The sequence below is a fragment of the Rousettus aegyptiacus genome, unplaced genomic scaffold (assembly GCF_014176215.1).
Source record: "Rousettus aegyptiacus isolate mRouAeg1 unplaced genomic scaffold, mRouAeg1.p scaffold_m13_p_4, whole genome shotgun sequence".
In the NCBI taxonomy this organism is placed as follows: Eukaryota; Metazoa; Chordata; class Mammalia; order Chiroptera; family Pteropodidae; genus Rousettus; species Rousettus aegyptiacus.
This window is the reverse complement of record NW_023416307.1, coordinates 72,266,164-72,287,740: the sequence shown is the minus strand read 5'-3', so window position 1 is coordinate 72,287,740 and position 21,577 is coordinate 72,266,164. Positions and strand designations below refer to the sequence as shown.

The 21,577-nt window shown below is 35.8% G+C and overlaps 1 protein-coding gene across 1 annotated transcript in view; it reads left to right on the top strand.

The window, feature by feature from the left end:
* Positions 1 to 21,577, top strand: part of EPHA6 (EPH receptor A6) — a 795,422-nt gene that overhangs the window by 744,896 nt on the left and 28,949 nt on the right. Inside the window, 1 exon segment of the mRNA XM_036218922.1 lies at positions 20,572 to 20,721. Coding sequence (XP_036074815.1) covers positions 20,572 to 20,721 — 150 coding nt within the window.

The window sequence follows — 21,577 nt, the reverse complement described above, 5'->3', positions numbered from 1 at the left end:
AGGCTGCAGAAACTTCTATTGTACAATGTCAGTGTTTTGGATATTAAATAGTTACTGGAGATAAAAACCTGCCTTAACCTACTTGGAACAAAAAATGGAACTTTAAGAAACTAGTACATATCAGAGAGATAGATACCTGTTGTCTTCAAACTATATTTTACTGTTTGTAGTGCCTCTGACCTTCATAGGAATTCAATAGCAAATGAAGTCAAACTTTTTCAACTGTTTATCCCTGGGCACTACTCTCTGATATGAAGAGTATTCCATCAAAATGTGGGGTTTTTTTTCCTGAGGAAGTCTTGCTATAATACATCATCAGAGTGACAGCCAGTGTATTATACATTGCAGTAAAACATCCCCAGAGCAAAGGTACATGTGATGATAAATTATGCTAATATGTTATTGTCATCATGTTATCAGCACTCCGAGAGTGATTTAGTGAGATACATCATCAGTGAGAGATTATCTGATTTCATATTACTCAAAGAATGACACCATCATGGAAAACCACAAGCAGATTCAGTTGATTAATAGGGCTGGTGATATTCTACTGCCAGAACTCATGTATAGTGGCATATTAAAATGTCTTTTAAAACTCAAAACAAGTTAAAGAAAGATGAGTCCACGAGGTGAGGTTGTAAAAGTACTGTCAATTTTAATACTATTACTATAGACAGAGTGCATAGTTAAGTATAAACCAAAAGTCATCCTTTGTCTGTTATTCAAACATTTGACAGAGATTTAGTTCTACTTAATTATCTTTTAGAAACCTGAGAACTTCCTATAAGAAGCTGTCTGCTGTAGGACGCTGGTTATTATGTATATCTACAGTGTACAGGTGACACTTTGTAATGATATATGCATTATGCCCCAAGTCACTGAACAAACCAGACTCATCACAAAACTGTAGTTGAGCAACAACTAATATATTCAGGATATAAACTGATCGCTTATATTACAGCATCTTCTGCACAGAACCTTTCTCGCATAGGCACTCAAAAGATACTTGCTAAACTGAATTAAGAACTTCCTTATAACCTTTTATATTCAGACCCACAAAATAATGTCTGATACCAAACTGTTAGTTTAAAAGAGCCAGACACCGTAGATTGCAAAAAGAAAAAACTTCATCGTTGCTGGCACTGCTTCTTCTATCATGATCTCGAAAGCTGGCAGTTCCTCCTCACAACTGTCTAGATAAGGTCTCTGAACCATTCGTGGTCAGAGGGAATATGGGAAGAATAGGAAAGCAGCAGGATAGATTTCACTTGATTGGTGCTCTGTTGATTTGGCATTGATGGTCTGAGCGTGCTAGGTATTAAAACTGACTTTTTGTCTCATATTATACTTTCATAGGTTCTTTGGGGAGCCCCACCCAAATATTACACATCTCTGTCCTAAAGATATCCTGATAAAGTTTGTGCCTTTTAGAGCTTCTGATCATTTTGTTACTCTACTTTCAGCCGTTCAACTCTCTTTTGGCATCTTACATTTTTGAACAAAGTCTTTTTGGAAAAAACCTAAGTGGCCCCATCCCACAAGGCCCATATCCGATCCACAGGGAATATACCCCTCTGCCTGTTGCCAGAGAAAGCACAACTGGATACTAACGTAATAATAAATATAATAACTAACTTTTACCAAGTGCATGCTATGGTCCAGGCATTGTTACATGTATTAACTTGTAACCTTTCCCAAAAAGAGAAGAGTGGTATTATTACCCTCCTTTTAAGATGAAGAAACTGAAACAGAGAAATTGATTTACATAGTGCCACAATATCCAGAGATGAGAAAGAGCCAAGACTCAAGCCTTAGTGATTATAGTTTACTGTGCATGCTTTCACTATCTACTATGACACTAAATTGCAGGTTTAGTATTAGCATTAAATACTAAAACACTTGTCTTTAGAACTACATACTCATTTTCTCTCCTTAGAACAGGGAACAACCAACCAACGTCGCACCTTCAAGCTATTCCAGGCCTGGATTCAAAGCAAGTGTCTTTCTTCGCCCTACCTCCAATGGCAAATAAAAATTCTCCCAGTGTTCCTATTAGGATCCCTCACTAGATTTGACAGGAAGGGTGCCATGACTGCATATTTCAAAAACAGTTATTTCCACCGCAAACTCTTCTACCTAGTGATCTGAGTACTGAGCAACCGGTTACAAAACCAGTGTTTTTGTTCCTTTGTTTTTAAATTTCCCCTTCAAACCTTGGAATAATGTAGGACAGGTTCGTAATCTAGGATATTTACTATGTATTATTTTTTTCTTCTTGGCCTTTTTGGGCCTCAGCTAAAATTGAGACAGGCAGAGCTCTACTTTAAAATCCTTTTACAAAAATAAAGGCTATTTTCTGTAATCTAAAAGACAAGGCTATGAGATTGTATGGCTTCTAGAAATAAGTGGGTAAGTCTCCTCATCAGTAAAAACATTAGAAGATGAATGTGTTTCAGACCTCAAGAAATGTTCCAGGGTCATGAGAGGAGTTTTTACTTCGGCTGATTTATGTGTGTAATTTTAACAGGGCGGCCCATTCTAGGGTGCTTCCAGGGATCTACTGGTTAGATCATGATGAAGGCGGTATCAATCTGTCAGTATGCAATTTAGATGGGAGGTATGTTATCAAATTCCAGAAAATCTAGCATATTTGACTGAACCAACAGGATGTTGGCACTCTGCATCTCAGCAATCATTGTCAGCCATCCTCCCTAAACTGCTTCCATTTAAAACTTCCCAAGAACACTTTCAAAATAGGTTGAATGCACGTTCTCACCTCATTGTGCCTAGTTTTAGTTTTATTAGCATGTTATAAAATTATATAAATTATTAATGAAGTTTTAAGATAAAAGCAAAGCATTTAAAATAACCAATTACCTTTGTTTTATTCATGTTTACTAATAATGTTACAGTCATTGTCTTAAGAAGAAAAAAAATTAGTGACTGGCAAGCTGCTTTACAATCTAATCCTTGACATAAAGTTTGGAGTTTTGGGGTTTTTTTGTAAAACTGTGGTTTGTCACCTACAAAATCCCTGTTCCTTTTGGGAAATTTACTTCAACTTGTCTTTTTCCTCTGAAAATTGAAAGAGGAGATTCTAGTGATTTACCTTTTTAGGTAAATCAATAAATTTCAAGTTACCAATAGAATGAAGTTAATGTGTAAAGCTCTTTACATTTAAAGAATATTTACAATATTCTATGTTGTACAAAATTCATAATATTTTATTGAATTTTGACGAAAGGAAAGCAATGTTAATATACCTAATACAGATATGAGCATCCATTATATAATGAAAAAAACACTAATTTGAAGGAAAAGGCCTATACCCAAGCCTTAGATCTGGCACTTTTGCTGGCCATGTTGCCCTGGACAGTTTTCCTGCCTTTTCTGATCCTCATTTTCTTGGTCTGAAAAGGGTGGCGGCTGTTTTTAATTAAAAACAAACTGAGTGCAGGCTTTGTTCCTTTTCTATCTTTATGTCCCCAGGTCCTAGCCTAGTATCTGGCAATAAATGCTTCATGATGGGTAAATAAGTCTGTGAGAAATTATTATCTTCCATTTACACGTGAACAGAGTGAGTGAAGCTCAAAAATTCTCAGTGACCTAGTGTTAACGCAGCCAGTAAGGAAAATACCATGGTAGATTGTGAGAACAGGATCAAATTCTGGGAATTCTGACATAAGTAGAGTCCAAAAAGGAAGCATTAGTCACTACAGAGGAGAACACCCAGGTGTGCATAGACAGTAGATTTCAGAAGCATATACTTCAGGGTGTTCCATTGAAGAACTAGTTAGCTCCCCCTCAATTCACTGCATACACTTACAATTAACAACAAATACCATGATGCTATCCTTCTTGGTGGTAATAAAGAAAATATAACAAGTATATCATCATTGTCCCTTTTCATAGAGATAAAGAATACATAACAGGTATAGCACATTGTTTCTCTTTTTGAAATGACAGAAATTGTTCTTATTAGTATATTCGATACAGTGTTTGAAGAGACTAAATATGAAAAGAAATACTGCTAATAATTGCTCTTACATGAGCAAAAGCACAATTGCAAGCATTTGTAGATGCATTCTCTTCATTAATCCACAAAATGACCCTATAAGGTACTACCATTATCTTCACTTCATAAATGAGAAAAATGAGATATGAAGAAGGAAGGAAAGTTGCCAAAAGACACAAAGCCTATAGTAACAGAGACAGGATTCAAATCTAAGCAGTGCGACCTAAGAGCCTGAGCTCTAAACCTCTATACTTTACCACCCAGTATAGTAAACAAATATAGGACACACAAAATGGAACCTAATATGCAACTCCCAAGTCCAACAAAGAAGTTAAAACTTAACTCAGCAAGAACACTAGGCCTGGAAGTATAAATCGTATCTCACAGAAACACAAAGAAATGTCTAGAAAACACATGAAAATTAATCCCTTTTTTGTCACTCTTTCCCTTATGCCACGATTTTCTATAACACATGTTCAGATAAACATTCAACTAAATATATTTTGTCTGCACTTGGATATGACTAGAGTAAATACTCTGAATTTTCAAGGGATGGCAGAAATGTTGGTTCTGTGGCAACTGTCTTTGCCCACGTTCCCTAGAAAACAGAGCTTCAGAAAATAATTTAAAATGCTGAAACTTTATATGGGACATACAGAACCAGGGCAGCAAGAATAAGGGAAAGTAGAAGTGAGGCAAGGAAGAACATGAGGCAATTCAATGATGTATTATTACTGTGTTCGCTATGTCTTCACATGGACATCCTTCTTCCCATGAACGAAGGATTCTTTCCTGTTTCCTGTTTCTCACTGGCCAGTGTTTACCGTATTGTTAGTTAATTCCCCAGTGATTCCAAGTTGAGTGAACTGGCACCTGTAGTGACCACATGAGATGTCAGGTTTCACATTCTTCAGTATGGTGTATCATCCAAGATTAGAAGAATGGAAGTCGCAAATTCTGATCACACAGCTAATGGACCTGAATGAGCGGGGGAACTTGGCATTCCCAGGGCAAGTGCCCTGTCAGTCCTCAGAGATGGCAGCATGGTCCAAGAGGCAGATGAGGGTGATAGAAGCCGACATGTTTCCTAATGTTTGTGTAATTTTTAGAAAATAAACTTCAGCTTAACTGAACAGAATATCAAATGTCAAGGCCACTAAGAAAGAACTATCTCCTTTAAGGTATGGCAACATCTAGGATGTGGGGTGTCAAAAACTAAACTCTGTACACTGAATTAAACAAAGCAGAAAAATGTATTTAGTACAAGGCTTTCGTCCAGCAACCTGGGAAACTCAAGGCGATGGGAGCAATGAGTTCCTAGTTACTCACAGACTAAGGGATTTTTGTGGGATAAATACAGAAGTTATTTTTTTTCAATCAATTAATTGTCTACTGGTCTTTATTTTTACTTAGATTAGGGTAGTTGAGTCAGGTAAACAAGGAAGTTGAGAAATAGCATGAACAGATTTGATATTTGAGGATTGGCGGCTACCCTCTGCTGATTTCTGAGAAGAGCTGTAAATTCCTGTAATGTTAGATTAAGTTTCCTTTATTCACCTGAATTGACCATCTCCAGTTTGTCCCTGACACGATTCCATTTTAGTTTGGTTCTACAAAGATATAGTAGAAAATGAAAATACACACATACACACATAGTGCACACATATAATATATGCATACATATATGTATATTATATATATAATTTCTTTTAATATCATAAAATATTCAGTTCTGCATATTATAATCCAAGTATACCAATGGATTTTCAGAAATATAATTCTGAGAAGATATGGGTTTTCAGAGACAGCATTCTACTGGTGGTAGACCAGGGCAGGCCAGCCCTGACACAGAAGGGAAAAGAGTAGAAAAGGAATTTAAAAGGAATAGAATGTTAGGAAACCTCACACAGGTCATGTCACAGGCCAAAGGCTGGGGGCAGGTGGCTTGTGTCAGAAGGTAAAGAAAAGACTTTCCCTGCTGGTGGGGGGAACGTGGTCTCTACAGTATCTGGCAGCAGGTAGTGAGTGGTAAGTCCAGGAAGGCAAACAATCTGTGCTAGGTGTAGTTTATAGATTTTAGGAACAAGAATTCTAGTATCACGTCATTCTGATGAGATCTATGTACTAGATAAGAGGTAGAACAAGTATACGGGTATGAGAATAGACAGGGATTGATCTCAAAAAAAACTAAGCAGGTGCTAATGGGCAAGTTGATTCAATGTTGAGTCTTACAGCTTTAGGGGCTTCCTGTCCTGAAGTAATAGTGGCCCCAGAGCCTAAGAAAGAGCTTAGTATGCCAGTTATGGCTGAGTATTTTTTCTTGGGGAAATTAGAGGCTGTGGGGATAGGGAGTCAGATTAAAGAGCCAAACAAGCCATTTAATTACTGACTTTCCTGAATTAGAGTACATTGACAGTAACTATACTCTTCCGACGAAAATTTATTAAGCACTTACTATATCTAATATTTAACACATTTCAGACTAACGAAAGATATTAAAACTCTATAATTTATTGTATATTTCTACTTTAACACTTTAACATTTTTCTCACAATTATGAGTTACACCTTATATGTACCTACCTTCTCAACTGTCACACAGTATAATTTATACTTATTTGACATTCACGTGCACCTGTAATCTCTTCCTTTTTTTTTTTTCCATCCCCCATCAAATATAATGCAATCGGGTCCTTAAATCACAGGTGACAGAAATAATGTATAGAGATGCCTAGCCGTTTCACCAAATTTATAAGTTGAGTGCCAAGTTGAAAATAATGTCAGGTATCTGCATCCCTAATTCAGTAATCTCAAAGGCAGCCAGCCTTTCCTGACAACTGGTGAGAGTGTCCTGCTCTGACAGTCTGAACCTCACACTCCAATCAAATATAAAAACAGATCTGAATCTTTTTCTCCCAGTTATACTGTCAAGGCTAGTATAACCTGACTGTCATATAAAGCTCTTTAAATCATCTTGCCAAGAAAATATGATTGTAATGCAGATATTAGCATTCAGAAATATTCACTCCCCTTTCACTTACACAGATTTTGAGGGTCAAAGCTATGCATTTTTATCAGATATTTTATTATCTTTCAACCTTTGTAAAGATCAATGTATTAGAATAGAGGAAGAACTTTTTCTCCTTTAATGCTGAAGTAATTTGGTACAAGGGAACTGCTAATGAGGATTTTTATTACTTACTGAAAGTTCCCATTTAAGAAAGTTTTATTTAAAAAAAATAATAAATGCAATATTTAAATTCCATAATACTTTTGAAAACTAAGCATCTGGTCAAAATAGTTGAGTATTTAGAAAAGGAATAAAAATGTAGTTTTGAATGTTCTGTGAAACTTGATGCTTCCAAGAGGAGGTGCAGCAAGTTCCAGTGAAATTTATACCATAAGAGCCCTGATTTCGAAATCTAAGCAAAAAGAGACTTTTAGAAGTAAATTTTTCCATTTACTTTAAATGTAATATAGTTCTTATCTTAATGCCTAATGATGATGAATTTTTAGCATTTTTGTCATATTATGGATACAGGAAGCTAAATACTATTTCCCTTATCACTGTTATCCCAATGTTTATACTTTTAGGAGGAAGCATTCAAGTCATTCGGGTTTCAATTCCTGTAGGTTGATTAAATCACGATTATTTTATAGGTTGGATGCCGAACATCATTTAACAGAGTGAACTACTAAAATATCTAGGACTTTCTCTTCAAACAAAAATCCTAAATAAAGAAACCCAAGTTTAATATAGTTGGGCCATGATGCCCATTTTATCATCACTAATATGAACACTAAATGAAAATGTCTCTTTTTCTTTAAATTATAAAAGTTAATCTTTTCCTTCTTAAGAGGTACTTGGGAAAGGGTGAGTGGGATTCTTTTAGTGCTCATGAAAGTGAAAGATTGACAGCACTGGCTGAAGTCAGGCAGAAAGCAGTCAGCCCTGGGGAAGCATTGCCGACAGTCAGGCTAAAGCACTACAACACTGATATGAAACTTCCTCTAGATTCCAGAAAGAAGCCATTTGGGAAGAACCTGTCGATAATGTAAAACCAGACCAAAATGGTTCTGGTTGTGGACTGCTAGCAAATGTCTACCCAAGACTAATTGGAGATGACCAAACTCACATTTCAAATTAAAAATATGAACATGGTTTTCCTCAAATGAAAGTTTTCCTGCAAATTCTGATTTTTTTTTTTTTAAGTAGCATATTAGGTTTAAATTTTCAGGTATTTTTCTATAAATAGATGGATTTTCTTCCTGAATTCTCGTGGTTCTGCCTTAAGTTCAGTTTTGTTTATCAGAAAGATATGAGAACAAGTTTAATGCTGTGAAAGATATGACAAGCATAACTGAATATATAGCAACTCGCATATCATATAAAGCTTTCCAGACCAAAAAAAAAAAAAGGACAGGATATAAATGAAAGCAACCATGTTAAAAACAATCAAATAAGCTTCTTCTGTGCTAAAATAATGTATTAATGTTTTGGTAACCCTAACTCCTGTTTTTGATGCTTTGTATTGCTTTGCGACTTGACTTTGGGTTTATTTCTCTGGAGTATAACACTGAGCCCATGTGAAATCCTTTTCTCTGAGCAAATCTGTTGTCGGGGGGGGGGGGGGAGTGAGGAAAAATTGATTCTATAGAATTTCATAAATGACAACACCAAATACAGCCTTTCTGAGTGAGTTTTCTTTCTTCTTCCCAGTACACATATATACGTGAGAAAGCAAAACAAAACAAAACGAAAAGGTGGACACTTGTCTTTCCTCCCCTTCAGGTAAACACCAAATCACACAAAAACCGTTCTGGATTAAATGGGAACAGGTAGAAGGTGGTTTGTTTTTTAAACATGACATTATTAATTTTAAATATGATAAGAAATCTTTCTAGTGGAATTAGCAAGTCCTTAGAGGATTTGCTCTAATACAAAAATTTTAAGTGTATGTAAATGATGATTCATTCTGTAGTGTGTGATGATCCTTTAGAAGGAAATTTTCCAAAATTAGTTTTTGAATATTCCTCCTCTGCTTTGTTTACATGATTGATTTGGACTCTCCATTTAGATATGTTAAGCAGAGTAAATGTCATTCTATTTTTCTCTGGAGTATGGCAAATATCTAATCAGAGGAATTGACATAGACAGCTTTAATGTAAAAAAAATGGGATCATATATGACATAGAATTATTAAATAATGTTACTAACTTCCTAGGCATGGCAAGATTTCCCTGCTTCTTCTTTTCCCTCTATTTGTCTCCTACTTCCTCATTAGCAATTTGCAATGCAGCCAAAGTGATCTAAAAATAATGAAACAAAGCAAAACTTCTAATTTTATCACCTCGTTGCTTTCAGTGACCTTCCATTGCCACCAGAAAAGGTCTAAATTCTTTAAATGCCTTAGGAAGCACTTCCTGATCTTTTAAGCCCCTCATACTCTCTGCCCTGCCTACTTCTCTAGCCTCTGTCTCTCCCCACTCCCCCATCACACACTCTACCTCCAACTGTACTCAACGTCACTCGTACCTCTTAATCTGTTTGCTCTCTTTCTTACCTACTCTTCTCTTGCCTGGACCGTTCTTTCCTCCCCTTACCTCTGATTTCCTCCTCTTCCTCACCCCTTTTATTCATCTAACTCCAATCTTCCATAAGGTCCAACCAAGCCTAGATATCATTTTCTCTTGGAAGCCTTCCCCGACTCTCTCTTCTCATGGCACCTGTCACATTTCATAGCATCATTTATTATGTACCATTATCACCTATTAGAGGATAAGCTCTTTCAGGATCATATGCCACATCTCTAATATTTCTTTAACTAATATTAAAATACCTATTATGCTCATATTCATTTTTAAACTCTGAGAAAACAACAAAGAACCAAGCCAACAAAGATTTGCTTCAGAGAGCTTATATTCTGTATACACAATGAATATTTGTTGGCAAGAACAGAGTAAAAGAAAACAGAACAGCATAGAACAACAAAAATAGAACGGATTAGAGTTTACAGAGCAAAATAAGAAAGAGCCAGGAGACATTCAAGGTAAAAATGGAAAGGGCTCATAGAAATCCAGGTTGATCTCTTAAAAGATCCCACCCCATGGTGAGATAGGCCCTCTTTTATTTAAGATTTTGCCATTGACTCATGATAGCATTTGAACATGACAGATATCGTTCCTTGCTTCATAACCTGTAGCCAAGTACTTCAGGTTCTGTCATATTATGCCATTAAGCCTTCCAGTGATGATCTCTGGAGCCATCTGCTGTACAGAGTGAACAAGGCTTCAGAACCTAAATGATTTATTTAAGCCTGACCAAAACAAGCTGGAAGCTATTTTAAAAGCATTGCTTTTCCAAGATTTATTCACTGGGAAAATCTGCTATAAAACAGCAAATATGTTATGCAGGTAAAATTAGACCTTTCAACCTGCTTTGTATGATGCATGATTGCACATATTTAGTGCAGGTGATTCTGCCAAAATTAAAAGGAATTTTATATTTTTTATTATACATTCAATGCAAAGGTCAAAAAAGAGGTTTGGTATCCCTGTCATCTTCTTATACTTAAAAAAAAATAAAAAGAGCTTCCTTATACCACTTTTTTACAATGTGATACAGGTCTTTAAGCCACAACAAAATTATGGTAAAAACAAAGAAATCAAACTAAATTGTGTGTAATGTAGCATACCAGAAAGAGTGACAGATGCATCCCACATCGCTAAATTCTATTTTCTAGGAACACATTTCGTCTACCATTCTAAATGTCTAATCAAGCCTTCAGTGACATAGCCATTGCTGATGTCTCCCACTTCACAGCTACTGGTTTCTTCCTTGGGCCTTAATCAGCAGCAATTTTAGGCAACTTGCAATTCCCTGGACATATTATGCTGTTCCACTCCTTGAACTCGATCTTCTCCCTGAAGGGATGTCCTGGCCTCTTTGTTTTACTATTCAAACTCCTACTTTTCTTTTAAATTCTACCTAAGACATTACCTCTATTATGATGTCTCTCTGTTTCTCCCCATAGCCATCCCAAACAGCTGATTCTTTCATTTTTTTGCCACTAAATGAATTTTGTACAGACTTCCGTTAGAGCCCTTAGCTGCTGTGCTGCCATTATTTGTTTACACTGATGTCTCTCCTACAATAACATGATCTCCCCAATGATAAGAAGAATGTCTTTGTGACTTAAGAGCCTGACATGTGAGATGTGTTTTAAAAAAATGTTTGATTAGAAAAATAATAAGTGAGTGAACAAATAAATGAATGCCACCAATGAAATTCAGTGCTTCTCTGGGTAATGCCCTTTCTAAGCTAAAAATTTAGATTGGGAGATTTCTCTGCCTTCCTTTCTTTATTATTAATCAAATTCATAATGATGACTAAGGAAGAACTAAAAAGCAAAATTTGAATTCCATTTGTACAGTATGGTTCTGAGATTGTGCTTTTCATTTTATATCATTTGCCTGATTCATCTCATCTGGTCATCTCCTCAGCAAATAATCACCAAATTCATATCATAATCATAGCACCATGCTAAATACTGTAAAGCCAATTGCAAAGGATAAAAGAACCTCCAATATATTTATTTCCTTTCTGTGAAGATAGTACATCCACATTTTTAAAAGCCAAATAGTAGTACATAGAAGGTATATGATGCTAAGTGCCAAATAAGTGAGGCAGACAATGGGTGTTCTAGGCAGGCATAAGAGGAGCGAGCACGTCACTCATGAACAAAATAGGAGCTAAGGTAAAAGTTGAAAAGACAACATTTCATGTTAGAATAATAGAATGAACAAAAAAATGATGTAAATTTCATCAACTAAGACCCTGAGGATATAAGAAAATTGTCCTCTTTAATCAGTTTGTCCCAGCATTAAAACTGATTCAAAAAATACTAGCATTTTAATAATTTTCTCAGCCAAAGTCTACTTTTAAAATAGATTAATTTGTATTAAACATATTTTGGCATTTCCAGTTCCAGGTTCTTCCCGACTTCCCTCGTTTTTACCCACCTTTGGCTGTGAGCCCCTGTGCCCTGTCTCTCCCATAGAGTAGTGCTTTCTCAGTCTTTCAGAACACTGTGCCCTCTCCTCTCTTGAGTGTTCGTCAGTCAGAGTAGTTGGTCCCAAACAGACTGCCTCTAAAGATGTCATTGTGTCATCTTGCCTCTCATCCTTAGGTTATATACTCAGAGTTAGCCTTTCTGACAATGGGTAATTTGAGGTCACAGTTCCACTCTGAATTGATGTATCACAATATTACGTGCAACAGCCACAAGAGAAAACCTGCTTCTCAAATATGTTCGATCAAAGTACTGTGGATCTGTCAGGAAGTTCTGATTTAATGTATAAAGCGCCTGTGGGCATAACAGTGCCTCAGGAAGCAACTGAGCCCAGCACTAACCCTTTCTGTCTCTGTTTCCTTAGGCAGAAGTGGAGGTTGTTTCTTCTTCTAATTTAGCTTACTGGGATGTTATGTGGATTAATAAATCATAGAATATGAAAATTTCACATGAACCATAAGATAACATAGACCACACCCCTTAATTACAGAGAATCTGTAACTTGCACAAGGTCAGACAACAAATTAGTGGGGGAAAAAAGAGGGATTATAAGCCAGATGTTTGGCTCTAAAGTTGCTTTGTCTCTCCACCTAACACGCTGTCTCTCTGGAGTAAGCACCCCTGGGTTTATGAGAATCACCACTGTGTATGCTCCAAGATTCTATCTACTTTTCTGATCCTTTTTTTAATATTTGTTTTCAAATAACATTTGTATATAATACTAGTATATAGTCATACTTCATTTTATGCAGTCTCTTTTCCTAATGACAGGATCTGAATTTTTTTCCTCAAATAAATACCATCCAACTATGGATAGAAATAGATGATATAAGTATTAATAACGGCTTTTTTATTAGTATTATTCTCATAGGGCAACCTGATAAGAAAGCAAAGTGTTCACACTTTAGTGGTTTACATCAATTTGAGGCCATTTGGATGAAAATGCTTTGTAAACACTCAAGTGTTGTGTACATAAAAGTTATCATTTTATATATTAGCACTTAATGTATAAAATATCTCAATATTAATGGCCCAAAATAATTGACCCTTTATTCCCTTTTATGATTTATATAGTACGTGTTTTAAAACTGTTACTTCTGTGCTAATTTCCATAGGTTCTTGCCATAAAAACTATAGGTGAGAAGCTTAAGAAAACTTCATTAAAATACCCTAGGGAGAGAGTTGAGGGGCAACTAGCATTCCATGGAACTAGATTAAAAAGAAGAGAGAGAGAGACAGAGAATAACTGGAGAGAGATGATATGGGGAAGAGTGCTACTCCCAGAGAAGAATGGGAATTTTATTTTTAACTCGATTAGTGTCAGCTATCCCCTTGAAAGTTTACCACGTAGTATATTTGTAAAACTGTAATGAACAACAGGTCGTTTCAAAAAGTTGTCTATTCTGTCGGTGATGTTTAAGTATCTACATTCAGATACTACAGCAATCCTCATAATAATGTGTATGTTTACTTCTCATATGTTATAGCAACATCGTGTCTTGCTTTATCTACCCTATAGGATGAAATAGAAAATCTAATTCAACAGCTGTCCCCCAGAATAGTGTTATTCGCCTAAGGATGTGCACCTATATTCTCATCAAAAGAGATTACTGAGAAATAGTAGACAATGAATTATTTTTAGGAACAATTTAAGAAGAAGCAGGTGAAAAGGTTTTTAATTCTTGAGGCTTCGAATAGCACTATAAGCTCTGTTTTATTACAGGAACAAAAATTAGCATTCACTGAGCTGTTTATATATTTAGACAAGAATAAAAATGTAGTATATTTCTAGATAGATAGTGTAAGATGAGAAGAATGAGAAAGCCTTTCCATAGTTAAAATTTTTTTTAGAGAGTGGAAGACAAAATAAGTTAGCTATTCATGCTTATTTGAAGTCATTGCTCATCTGTCCCTACTCTTTATGAAACATATGGTCTAAATAAATATCAAAAGTAGATAATTGTTTGTTTCCTAATCAGAACAAGGAGCCACGTTAAAATTAGAGAGGGAGAGGGGGAACAACAATGTCTACAGAAGCCAAGGGGATAATGGAAATAGGTCAAGTGTGTCTGATGAAAGACTTAGTGAGATAGTAGAGTGGAGTGGTAGTACTCTAGAGAGCCCACATCCTGTCTAAAAGCATTTAGATTCACTAAAATAAAAGTAACCATGAGTAACCTAACTGTAGGCCTGCTTCAGCCCAAGGGCAAAGATTTGATGGGCTCTGGATTCATAAAATCAAGACCCTGAGACTTCACTGAACACCTACACGAGGTACTTGGCATAGGGGAATAAAAGCCTGGAACAAGGAACAACTGATAAGGAGTCTTCGTCTTGTATAGAAGTATAAAAACAGTTTTATTTCTATGTTGTGGCCTAAAACAATACTATTTACCATAGATTTCTACAGTGCTTGTCATCCTATGAAAACTAGTTGCTAAGAACCAATGACTTATATTTTTAAAACTACGCCAAAAAAAGGTCTTTTGTTTACAGCAAGAGTATCTTAATCTAATATCTATGAATCGCCTGATGCTGATGCAAATCCTGTGAGTGTCTCTATGTGCATTTTTGAAGGAAGAAGGTTTGTAATTTATCCAGTGTGTCATAACCCCAGAAAGAGAAGAGAAAGACTCAGTAAAAGGCAAGAAATCCAGAGAGAATCATTATCAAGCAGGTTCAGCAGTAGACAGAGATCTGGGTGCCAACATTTAACCATAATGTTCTTTGACGATGAAATTTTACCTGTGAAAGAATAAGATGAATGAGGTGTCTTGGGCCTTGGAAGGGCACTGGTGGGACAAAGGCAGAAATGTAAGCATGGAAGCAAACTCACTAGACCAACATATGCAGATGCCCTCAAACTGGACAAGACAAGATCTAATTACAAAAACTGAGTTAGAGCTTTTCTATCAGCAAGCAATTTGCTGCCTCTGGCTCCTAAAAGCCCTTGTTTGAGAAGATCACTCCTTAGTCTGGGCAGTGACTCCTGATGAGGGAACTGGGAGACTGGTCTGGGCTGGAAACCCAGCAGATCCCTAAAAAATACAAATTTTAAATACATTAAGTTAAGAAAGTAAATACCATTTGCTGAGTGCCTACTACGTGTTGGCAGCTAAGAGGTACTCCATCTGTGCTATCTCACTTAATTCACTTAATAAATGTTATCTAGAAGCAAAAATATGAGAAGCTTTCTCAACTATAAATGAATTTATTCTATCATAGCCCTCAGTCTTTCTTCAAGGAAGGCCAGGTATTGCCCTCATGTTTCAGAAAAAGATAAAATTCCACACAGCAACTCAATAAGAAAAGGGAGCATGTGCCCCTCTGAGAGGGATGGGGTTGCAGTTTTAAAAGGCTTACACAACATAAAATAGTTGTACATTATAATATTATAATTTTTTGATTTGGGAATACAAGCTAGAAAGAAATGCTCAAAGATGGACTTATTTTTCAAGATCAGTTGTTCTCAGGGAAAAGAAAAATATCCCCCTACGTGAGAGTTGTCTGTATAACTCATGTGTGTGTAATCTTTCTGTGATTTCCTGTGACTTCCCAGGTCACCGATAGTGAATTAAAACAGGAGACCCCACAGTGCTGATTTCTTCACCAATGTTCCCCAAACCAGCCTGCCTCTGCCACAGATAATCCCACTGTTAAGAAATTATAATGTAAAGCAATCTTTCCTTGAACATTAATGCCTCTTTTGTCTGACATCAGTAAGTCTTCATATAATGACTCTTCCATATAACCAATACTCACACATTAAGAGTTAAAAAACAAAAGGGAAAAAAAGTCAATGACCTGGTTCTATACCTTCTATCATGTATTATTCACACTGGCGCCTTTTTTTAAAAAAGCAACTGAGTTATTTTAACTCTTTCTTACCACTTAGGATGATCACCGTAACCGTTAGTTATTGGCCTGGGTATAAAACAAGAATGTGCTTGTCTCCTTCGCTGTCTGTCATCAGGCTATCTGTTCACATAGTCTAGATACCAACTCATATGTCTGATATCCTTACAATTTAATGGGAGTTGAAATATCGTAGCAAATATTAAAACTTTATAGTTTACCATTTTATGATTATTAATTCAAGTCCCCTCATTTTGCAGATCCAAAATATAAGACTCAGGGTTCAGACTTGCCCAAGGTCATCCAATGGGTTATAATACAGTTGCATCTCACTTAGAATTTTCAACTTATAAATAAAAATATTGTTTAGTCAAAATTATCATGAGAAGCTCCTTAAATTAATCTTTAACCATAGTATACATGTTTTCTGTACTGTGATTCTTATTGAAGTTTAGGTACTACAGAGATAGACCAAGGAAATAGGAATTGGAATGTCTACAGATAGACTGCTGTCTATTCAAACCCATTGCCTTCAAAATAACCATCAAATCCATTGGGTGAGAAATGAAGAGAGATTTTTTTGTGTATGTGTTCCTGCTTCTCAATGGAATTTTCCATCTGGTTTCAACATTAAACCTCTGTAACCTTACTTTATTTCCATTGATTGTGTCCTCTATTGAAGATTAGAAGATTAGGTTCTAAAACTCAGATGTTAATTAAGTACACCTATAACACAACTCCACTCCTGGGGTTTAGTGTTTACAGGTATACAAGGCTCCAGGTTCCACCTATGCACTTTTTCTGCTACAACCTCACTACATACTAATTAGACAACAATCCCTGAATTTGACTTGAGAAACAGAAAAAAGGTTTGCTAACAACATTTTCAGTGTTGATCTGGTTTGCTTACTTCCTGTTCTCCTTTGTTCCATAGGTGATTACAATTGCTGCATGAGGGAGGTATTAGTAAATGAGAAGGCTTTTGAGTTACACTGAGTCATTTCGATTAGCATCTTTGGTAACTTTTTTCTTATAAGCATATGGTACAGCAAGATGTAATGTTCCAATGATTGTGATTTCAAATCTAAAGTACTATTTGTTCATTCCTGAAACCTGAAACAAACATCTGGTAGTTAATGCTTTGAGAAAAAAGTATCTTAGCACATTACCTCTGTCTCTGATTCAAGATTATAGGCAAAAATAAGTAGATGAGATAAAGCCACAAAGTTGGTATATTCATTTTAAAAAAGAAAAGAAAAAAAAGAAAAGAAAAAAGAACTAGGCTTTTGTGCTTCTTCTAAAGTAGAAAAAGGGATAAAGATCATGCGGTAATCTTAATAATCTTCCTTTCTGTCTTATCTTGCACTTAGATATAAACCATATCCAGTATATATCATTCTCATTAGAAAAAAAATTAAATATTTCCTTTATCTCCATGCCATATATGCTCCAAATTATTCCAGTTTGTGCTTACTGTCAGGTTCAGTTACCATGTTACCATGCATTTTTGTTCATTAGAATTGTATCTCCCAAGTTAAAACGTCTGTGCCAATTTTTCACTTTTTTAAAGATTTATTCTAGCTCACCCTTTCCATTACAAGACAACACTGGAATAGAATTTGAAATAAAGATATACCATCTGTTTTGCAATGTTGCTCACCTTAGGAAAAATATTTTGGTTTTTTACAGGGGTAGCATATTAGTGTGCTAGGGCTGCCATCACAAAATACAGCAGACTGGGTGGCTCAAACAATACAAATTTATATTTTACAATTCTGGAAGCTGGATATCTAAAACCAGGTTGTCAGCTGGTTTGTCATCTCCCGAGGCCTCTCTCCTTGGCTTGCAGCTGGTCATCTCCTTGTGTCCTCACATGGCCTTTCCCTGTGCTGCACACCTCTGGTGTCTCTTCATCTTCTTACAAAGTCACCAGTCATACTGGATTAGGGCCGACCCTTATGACCTCGTTTAACTTTAATTACATCTTTAAAGGCCCTGTCTGTAAATGTAGTCACATTGGGGATCAGGGCTTCAACATATGAATTTCAAAGGACCACAATTCAGTCCATAGCAGGTAGCAATGCTATTAATCAAACATTCTGTAATATCTTGCCCTTGAGGAAAAAGTAAAATCTTAGGAAGGAAAGTATTAAAGTTATCATTCATATGTGATAACAAGTTATATGAAATATAAATTTATGTGTGAATCGTTTTTATGAGATATCATTTATAAGTGAATGCACATAAAATAACCCTTAACTCTGTTTTTTACTCTGTCTTAATAGAGAGCACACAAAGATTTAGCAAAAGATCAGCGCAGCAGACTAGCAATTCACACTTACTACATACTGTTTTCCAGAAGAGACAAAGAAAGACCCAGAGTCAAAAATGTCAGATGAGACTGCTACACTTGTATCTGTTCTGAGGTCAAAATCTGCAGATTTGGTCTTTATTCTCTGGAAGTGGGGTTTCCACATGCCTGAGCCTGACTTGAATGGCTTCAAAATGCAGAGCCAGAAGACTGAGGAGCTTTAGCCACAAACATACAATAGAGCAAAGACTACTATAGTGCGGGTGCAAAATACAAGTCTGAGTGTCCTTGTCCTCTTGTGAAGTAATAGACCACACTAGTCTTTTCAGAACACTACTTTATGTTCTGTTAGATCATTTACAATGTTTCCATTTCTGAATTTTTTTAATGCTCTGCATTAGCATTGCAAGATTTAGTAAATAAAATATAGGATGCCCAGTTAAATTTGAATTGCAGGTAAACAGTATTTTTTAGTACAAATATATCTCATGAAATATTTGGGACATAATGCAAAAAAAGAAAAGTATATTCTTTCACAGACATACACTACAAAAAAAAAGTATTTTTTATTTATCTGAAACCTGAATTTAACTGTGGGTCCAATATTTTATCTGGTAACTCTACTTTGGGTTCAAGAATGAATCCCCCCCTTGCAACTCCCTTCCCATGTCCACCACTCTCTTAAACTGCTATCACCAACTTTGTACATTTAATTTCCTGTTCCCTATTTGGTGCTACCCCAAAGCATGAAAATGCCAGGTTTCAGGCTCCCTTCCATGGTACTACTATAACATACGGTAATGGATAGTGTTAAAACAGCAAAGTTAGATTGGCCCAACTTTTCTCCCATGCTGAAATACTCACATCTTTATATAGATACCCCACAACATTACTATAATAACGTTAATAGAGGTTATGTGCTTAATAATGTGGGGGGAGTGGGGACGGAATCTCTAAACCTCTAAATCTCTAAACCCTGGGCTCAGTCTACTCACCTGTAAAATCAGGGGATTTAATTCAAGATATTCTCCCCAAGATTCCTTCTAACGATTCCTTGCTACAATTCTTTAAGATGAGGGTTCTGTTAATGCTCTCATTTGCCTTGTGAAACCTAATTGTTTCTATTTCAGTTGACTCTCTTTTCTCTTCAAGTAAGCAGTGTTTAGAAATAAGTAGTGTTTGGATGCCTCCATTAATGGCTTCACCTCTAAAGATGTTAGACCTAAATCCCTTGAGGTCCAAAGAAGGCACCATTTTTTTCCTTCCACTTCCACTCGTCCTAACACCAAACTTTGCGCACAGTGACTGATCAATCAAATGATGTGATCATGAAAGTGCTGATAATGTTAAAGCGACTCCGTTGTGGTGGATTCTGACTGTCAAAATCACCAGCAGGGTACAGAAGCCATCTCCGCGGCGTGAGAGACCGCGTCTGAAACCAGCTCGTTGTTCTCTTGCGCCATCTAGTGGCGTCAAAGTTACTCTGTCCACCCAACTTGCTGTTCGGAGCTGAGATTTCAAAGATTGTATATCAAATGGATGAATTGTTTTATTCTTGTCATTATAGTAAAAAGGGGATTTATAGAGTGTATAAAGAGATAAAATGTAATAAATGCTGATAAAAAATAAGTATAACACAATGGTCGACTTTAATACCTGAATAGCATAGATTAAATTCATGCAATTTAATCTCTTTAATATGTTCAGATATTAACTTGAACATTGGAGAATAAAAATATAAACTAGCCTAAAATTTTACAAAGAAAGATTATCCTTCCTGAGTGCTCTTGTATAATGTTAAAGGATTTTTTAAGTTTAAAATAAATGTGATCACAGCAGATGAAAAAGAAGAAAGGAAATAAAGTTCTGATAAACATTGAATTGGTAGAGAATGTTCTGTATTTAACCATTTGTCTTCAATTAAGTTAGAACTTATTATCATTATTATTTATACATGCAATACAATGTTTAATGAATGTTGAATGATATTTAGTTTTAATGTCTTATAATCTGGAACTTTCTTTAAATGGCATGATAGTGAGTTTAATTGTGTGAATCTAAAGTGAAAATAAATTTCTGTAATGAATGAAATAAAATATCTCTGAAGTGTGACTTATTTCCCATTAAAGCTGTTTCCACTGAATAATCGGAAATGTATTTCTGACATTATAACATTATTCTTATTTTCCTTCTTATTTAAAATGTCAACACTATCATACAGTATTTAGGTCTTTCTAATGTAAGATATTTAATTGGAACACCATTTTGTTTTTTAATACACTTGTGAGCCATCTGATAAATCTTCAACTTATTTTCCAGGGTGGGAAAATACCGATAAGGTGGACAGCCCCAGAAGCTATTGCCTACAGAAAATTCTCCTCGGCAAGCGATGCATGGAGCTATGGGATTGTCATGTGGGAGGTCATGTCCTATGGAGAGAGACCATATTGGGAAATGTCTAACCAAGATGTAAGTGCCGCCAATAGTTAAACTTCCATTTTGTGAGCATAAACACATTAGCACTGAGAAGGAAAAATACCTTTTGCCCTCAATCATATTAGACCCTATCTTTCTGAGAGTTGTTCAGAGCCTGTGGCTGAGTTTGAAAACTAAATAACCTTTCACTCTGAGTTGTATTTGATGTCATAGGAGCCATCTGGCAGGCTTTGCCACATGATTACCTGATCTACATTCTACATCTGATACTTAAAGAGTAATGTTTACCTTTCATTTCTTCTTTAGGGAAATTTAATGTACCACTGTAAAGAGCAAAGTAATTTACATTACATATTGCTTAGTAAAAAAAAAGGTTAAATGCTTTCAGGCAATGTATTATCAATACTTATCACCTAGTATGGTTCTTTTAAGATATGTACATGGCACTTCCTACAATGTTTTGTTTCCATTTTATCTATAAAACTTACCTTGGTGGTTAGTAATATCACAGAATAGGATACATATTTGACCTCTATGACCTGTTCAAAGTGATACAGACAATAGCTAGAAAATTCAAATACCCTGACAATGCAAATAACTATGCTGTCAGAATTGAAAATACATTTTAATTTCCCATTTCCTCATCTCAAAATTCAGATTGAGTCCATTCACTTGCCTTCCTCCAACTATCTAACGGTTTCTGAGACAATGCCAATGGGAAATCACCTCTAATGTGATTCTGAATGTTCATAGGTGAAAAATAAATAATGAACTATAGGAAATGTCTAAACACATTCAGAGTACAACTACTGTGATATTTACTTCCTTTTTCAAGTCAATTTCGTGAGCAGCCCCTCTACACCTCACATTTCATTGCTCCATCTTAATT